Source organism: Anneissia japonica, unplaced genomic scaffold (genome assembly GCF_011630105.1).
Source record: "Anneissia japonica isolate Jap-2015-1 unplaced genomic scaffold, ASM1163010v1 scaffold288246_len349457_cov184, whole genome shotgun sequence".
In the NCBI taxonomy this organism is placed as follows: domain Eukaryota; kingdom Metazoa; phylum Echinodermata; class Crinoidea; order Comatulida; family Comatulidae; genus Anneissia; species Anneissia japonica.
In genome coordinates, this window is record NW_022752398.1 from 316,532 (window position 1) to 323,503 (window position 6,972).

At 35.0% G+C, this 6,972-nt stretch overlaps 1 protein-coding gene across 1 annotated transcript in view; it reads right to left on the reverse strand.

Moving 5' to 3' along the window:
* Positions 1-3,176: 3,176 nt before the first annotated feature.
* LOC117122292 (39S ribosomal protein L38, mitochondrial-like) overlaps positions 3,177-6,972 on the reverse strand; it is a 7,231-nt gene continuing 3,435 nt past the window's right edge. Inside the window, exons 4-7 of the mRNA XM_033267834.1 lie at positions 6,437-6,555; positions 5,597-5,755; positions 4,435-4,571; positions 3,177-3,697 (exon numbers count right to left, since the gene is read on the reverse strand). Coding sequence (XP_033123725.1) covers positions 3,582-3,697; positions 4,435-4,571; positions 5,597-5,755; positions 6,437-6,555 — 531 coding nt within the window. The 3' untranslated portion in view covers positions 3,177-3,581. The remainder of the gene's footprint in view (positions 3,698-4,434; positions 4,572-5,596; positions 5,756-6,436; positions 6,556-6,972) is intronic.

A 6,972-nucleotide genomic window follows, 5' to 3' on the forward strand; every position in this document is an offset into this window, starting at 1 on the left:
GATATAGCATGGGAGGTGCAGGTTGGATTAAGCTTTTCTGTTGGCCAGTTTTCTATGCTTATCCCTCTGGGCCTCACAAGGTCTTTTCCAGGTACATGAATAACAGGCAAATGTGATGTTGATATTTATCATAAAGACCTTACTGAAAACTCACCAGATCACATATTAAGGATTTTCAGTGAAAGAATATAAACTGCATATGTTTATTGCTCTTGGAGTAATGCAGCTAATTATGAATAGCTTAAGTATGACAAGGTTTTAAATCTGATTTATTATTTATAAACAGATGATCCATTCAGAATTAACAATCTTTGTATACATATAGTATTGGATGGTGGATGGAAGGCAAGTATAATTTAATATAAAAATCGCATCTTCTAGTGAACTTGCAGAGAAGTCAAAACACATATAAGGAAAGGGCAAGGTTCATTTGTGTTTTTACAAAACATCATGTAGTTTGAAAGTGATGTATGGTGAGTAACATTTCCTATAGAATATATAGATACTGACTGCATGCTCATAGATCAGTGTCAGTAACATAATCTTGGCTACAATTATCCTAAGACTTGATCAGGTTTCAGCAGTTAAAATTTATGGTATATCAAGTTTTCTTGTGTAATCAGAGTAGAAATATTGATTGAAAAGAGATGCTGCTCTTCATTACATGTAATTATGTGATTACTTTTAAGAGAACAAGCTTTATTGAAATCTGTATTATGATAAAATAAATTAACTTTACATAAAAATGATGGTCTTTGTTGTTATTCAAGGGTTTCAGATGTTTTATTTTACATACCGTATTTATGCAATTTAGCTTTTTTTTAAATGTAAAAATCAGTTAAATATAGTAAAAGATGTTACTGAGATAAGCTGAATTTATTAAATGTCTGACAAATAACTTGTGGTATCGATTATTGTGAGTACAGGAATTACAAAGCCTAAAACCAAATTGATTAAAATTTAGTGATTGCTGTATTCATTCATACATGTGGACTGTAGTACCTCAGATATAAGGTCACACTCAACAATACCCAATATACAAAAACCCCATTGTAAAAAAAAACAAAAACTTCCTAAGACAATAGAAGAAATAAATAACACATCTATAAGCTTCCTTATAACTTCTATAAAACATGTTAAAAATCTAAATCATCTCACAGTAACTCGATATCTTGATCCACCATGCCCTTCATAGATTACAAATTTGTACAATTTTTATAGCCTTTTGTGGGGATAGATTATAAGTCAAGGTATTGATGCTTGTGCAAAATTCTCTTAATGGATCTGTACCTTTTATTATAGGTGAACCCATTAAGGATGTGTTTATAATAATATGTTATTAATACAGCATTTGTAATGTCCCTTTTATTTATTTCCAAGAAAAATATGTAGATTTTCTTTTTTGTAATCTACCATCGCTCAGAGACATTGCACAGGTATATTAAAAAAAAAACAAACAAAAAAAACGTTTTTCCAGACAACCACAGACGACATTTGGTGATTGAGGCCTTTTATCAAGACATTTTCGTATTTGGAAGCACAATTTTTTTAACCAAGCCTGGCGGCCACTGTCAATTTCTTTGCTATGAACAAGTTGATATCGCTAATACCCAACATTTTGAGCAATACAATATACTCGGCTAATTAACTAAGGACGTGCCATCCTTGTACTGTATTTACTAACACCAGGAGAAAACTCCTCCATCAATCTATATCTCTCATTCCTCTTTAACCCACTGATCTATCATCTCTCCCTCGCCTACCATTCCTCTCTATGAATTCATTAGTCTCTACCAAATAGAATTTGTACTAAGGGGTTGCATTAGAGGTAGGCATTACCTTATCCTTTCCAGATGTGTTGTTGTCTCCCCTGATTATCGCACTGATGTATCATAAAAGATAGAGGTAAAGGTAGCAGAATAACCCATAACTTGAGTCATTGTGCTGAATTGCGTATGGGCGTGGTCCGTGACTACCTAGCAGCCGTAAAGAGGCGCTTCTTGGTAGATACATGTTCACATCATTCCACAACGACAGGGGCTGAAATGAACCATAACATCGGGGTAACCCCCTACTCTTCCGAAAGATGCAATGGGTTCCAGATGTATACACTGGACCTCCAGTCCAGTTATTCAGTATGTGAATATGGTGCTAATTTATTGTCTCTTCGTGGCTATAATAAATAAATCTAATTGTATGCTTTGATAATTGTATGCACATTAATATTGTAGAGTGTGCCATCTCCAACATCAAAATACATGCGAGTCGAGTGGTAAGGCAGGGTCGCTGCTGGCTACAGCCTTAACATCGGCGCTGGTTCCAGCCACTCCTCGCCCATGGTTCAATTGGTAGAACCGAGTCTTCTCGGATAAGGACTATTCGGTGCCGCCACTTTAACAAGAACATTGCTGACAAGAAACGGCTCATATACCAATTTTGCCTTCCAATTCAAGACACCTCTAATTCAAGACCACTTTTACAAAAAATATTCAACCTTTTACCTCAACTCTAACTCTCTACTTGGAGACCAACCCACATATTCAGGTCCCAATATGGGTCTTGAATTGATAGGTGAACTTGAAATATACAGTACTTTCCTGCCGGGTTTTTTTTTAAATACATTTCGAATTGGTAGGCAGTGGCGGATCCAGGAATTGGAAATAGAGGGGGCCCAGGAACCGACTTTCACAGATAGCCCATGGGAAATCTTATTAGCCCCACCATGGTTGGGGCTGAGGTAAGCAAATTTATGATTATGGTACTTTTAGGTGGCTGGAAATGGCACTCTCAGACCTAAATTTGATATAAAATTTTCCTATTTTCTTTATTTTTTTTTAGAGGGTGGAGGGGGGACTGGTCTGTCTTTGAACTCCCCTCCCCTCCCTTTGAATCCACCACTGGTAGGGGAAAAAGTGAGATTAATAAAAACTTTGAAGCAGTAACAGACAGAAAGAATAAACTTGCTCCACAGGATATATGCCTTCCTCATGATTTTCTATGACTGGTAGGTAAGTAGCACAAAAAACCCCAAATATTTTGTCATATTTGTCAGATGAATTTTTTTTCCCCCTATTTTTAATAAAAGTTCAAAAGTTTAATGAAAACCTGAAATACTTCAGTTAAAGATATTCTGTATGCCATAAAAAAAAAGAAAAAAAAAAAGAAGAAGAAATATCTGTTTAAATTTTTAATAGACTATTTATTAATAATTCTTGGAATAATTTTATCTGGTATCGGTAGATACTGTATATTTTTAAAGAATTTTCTTTGTGTTACACAGAAATGAAAATTGTATTGTATACTGGCAATGTTTCAGATGCAAAATCAGCTATCCTTTCTCAAGCACTGCATCAAGCACTGCAGCTAGTGCCGGTCATCAACGGTGTGTTATCTATGATTCCTTTACATTCAATATTTCCCACATAGCTCCCTCACAAGCTATACTCAAATATTGAATTTAATTTTTTTTAGTTTATGACAGACAGCACATTTTTGCTCAACAAGAGAATTAAATTCATCATTCTCCAAACTCCAGCATAGTTCCCATCAGCTCTTCACCAGCCTTTCTTATATTTTTTGCATCATTCTTGTGGTAAGTATTTATTCAGGTATTTCAGAGGCTTCTTGCGTGGCCACTTTACTTGTGGTGCAATGTACAGGGGTGGTGGGTGATACTCATATGATGGTTCTCGCATTTCTGTGAATCAAATCAAACCATCCATAGCAATTACATTGACATAATCCAGTACATTAATTCATAAATAAGACTAATCAAAAATAAAATACAAAACAACAAAATGAAATGTATGAAGTAATTCGGACCTCTTACATCCTAGGAGTATTAAGACAATATGCACTTTATATAATATACTCAAAGGACTAGAAACATTGAAGGTGTTCAGATGGCCTTCTTTTGGAAGTAAATTTATATTACAGAATAGTACGTACGCACTATTCTTTTTCTGCTTGATGGAGGGCCAACTTCACATTTAAAGGCTTTGGCCCGACGAATGTTGACTACTCATTCCTACAACTTACTTTTCCCTTAAGGGTCCTGTCATGTCATGCACAATACTCAATTTTATTCCTACAAAATATTTTCAGAGTCTCGAAAAAAAAAAATGTATTGAAATTGCAAAATAATACAGTAATATATAAAAAAATGAAGTTAATTTTTGTTTGGTGCTGTTTGTCATATGCAAGAAGAAAAACACAGGCTACTAACATTCAAAAATCCCAATTCACCATACTCAATTTTCTAAAGCTTAAAGTTACTTAATACAAAATGTGCCATCACAATGAACTGCTATATCAAGCTAACATTCAACTTTCTTCTACTTCACCTTCTACTTCAACATGTTTAATATGGTGGAGTTAAGACTACTGTGCAAAAAAAAACCCAATCAACATTCCTCCCTTTCCCAACAGACTTACCAAGTACATGATGGAAAACATCTGTTACTGTTGTGTCCCATCTACACTGGAAGAAACTGACCCCAGCTGGCGTAATTACATCCTGATATTTTCGGTAGAACTCTAATGTATCGAAAGTTCTTTTATGCAAATTACGACTGCAAAATAAAATCCAAAATAGTGAATACGATTATCAGTAATGTGTTAATTCATATTATAATTTATAAATGGTTGCTCTTAAAACATATTTTGTAAAGATTATCAGATTTATTATGAACTGGTGGTTCACAAACTCATCTTTCAATCATGTACATAGACTCGGTTCTAAAAACATCACATCCCCTAAGCCTTCTTGTATCACATAGTGATCTTTTGCAGAAGTGGCTTTAATGCATCCAAAATTGTGTTCCTAAAAGCAAGTTAAGGCACCAAAGGCTAGCGTAACTTTGATGCAAGGTGTTGGACATCTGATCTTGAGATCGGAAGTTTGAGACCGACGCTCATCGCATTGCTTGTGCCCTTGGGCAAGGCATTTTACTTATGTTTGCTTCTCCAACCAGGAGTATAAATGGGTACCAGGTAGGATGGTATGGCATTGAATGTACGGGTCGCGTGCGTACAAGCAGCAATGACCAGGGATACTCCCCAGGGAGCACTTTGGAAGTTGCAGGGATCACAAGAAGCCACATCCAGGAGAGCATGTTAAATGAGCTTCTTAGTAAACCTTATAGTATTTTAGCTGAATATGGTGATACCCATCAGCATTGAAACCCAGGAGGCAATTGATAATAAATACAGTAAAAACATGGAAATATTATGAAAGGTTATTTTCTGAGAGAATCGTGTTTGCTCGCTCGACTACAGGAGGCTGTCTTGAATACCAGGACACTTTTGCAACTTGCGAGAAACTTGGTACTCCTGAAGTGGTATGTGATTTTCTGACAATTTATCTACTGTATGAGACTAATAGTGCTAAAGAATATTGTGTGTAAACAGACAACACAATATTTACCATTTGTAAATAAACTAATTCCAATTATTGCATACATACAACGTCCTTAATTCAGCTAGTAAATTCATTAATTTATATTATTGTATATTACGTTTTTTGTGGATAATAGCCCTTGATGGCCTTTGTATCAATAAAAAATTAAGTTGAAATAGCATTTAATTAAATAATTACCATGGTAGTTGCCTTTGTTCTTCTGATAAATCAAGTTTTCCTTCTTGCTTGAATAGCAAGAAGACAAAGCGATGGTAGCCTGTCCCTTTTGGTGGGAATGGTTGAAGGTAGTCACAGAGTACTTGACCACTGTCAACGTGCTGTCCAGGTATATTGGCTCTGCAATTGCAAACAAAGTAACTGATATCAAGGGCTAGTAGAAGCTACAATTACAATAACAAATAATTAGTATATAATAATTCTAGACAATTACTAGACCATAATTATTGAGACACTCTTCTAATTTATGAAGATGGAGAATGACAAAGGAAATCATTAACAAACCTCAGACATTCATCAAAACTGCCTAAGGAAAATTTTAAAAATACCTTGGCCAGTGAAAATCAGCAATGTGGATTTATGGGAGAGAACAAAACAGCATCCAGTACAAGATGAATTTGGCAGAAGGAAATGGTGATGGATTAGACACACTTTAAGAAAACCAACATCTAGCATCACTAGACAGGCTCTTACGTGGAACCCACAGGGTAAACCGAGAAGAGGAAGCCAAAAAAAAAAAAAAAAACACTTGGCGATGGGTGCTACGGGACCTACAGACAGACATCAGGACAGGCTACACCTGGAAAGAACTAGGTGAAAGCCAAGGAAAGAAAACTCTGGAGGAAAATCAATGACGGCCTATACCCCAGATGGGGTGACGGGCCTAAGTAAGAAGTAAGTTCTAATTTATCCCAAGTCAGCTGATACTAAGCCTCTTTATCAGTTTTTTGGATGGACATGTTTTAGCCATGTTTTTGGCATCACAGAAAGCAATTATTTTTATTTTATCAAGCTACTTACACAAACCAGTGAAGATTTTCTGCATCCTTTTCATGGAGATTACCATCAGGATTTATTAGTAACAATGTCCAAAATTCATCATTACTACTTTCAAATGAAATAACTGGAGGTGATCTAGCCTATAGAAAACAAGTTAAGGATTGAAGTATTAAAGTTATTAAAGATTTATAGGTTAGCAAGATACAATGGCATGCCTTAATATGCAAACTTGCAGCTAGTAATAAATAATGGGGTCATATTAAACATTTCAATATGCATAAAACAGACATAGTGTCCACCTTAAAGTTTACCAATAATTTTGTTCGAACCAATGTTCATAAATCCTCTGTTTTCCAAGGATTTGTCTTGGGCTCAAGTGGATCTCAGGGATCAAATTGTTTTAGATCCACTTCAAAATACTGTAATCTGAAACTACATTTTAAAAGTTAATCCTTTTGTAATGATTTTATATTGCTTGTTATATGTATTTTATGCGCTGTAAATAAGTAATTAACTTTAGTAACTTTTAAATTTTTTAATGAAATTGTTAAGACGGT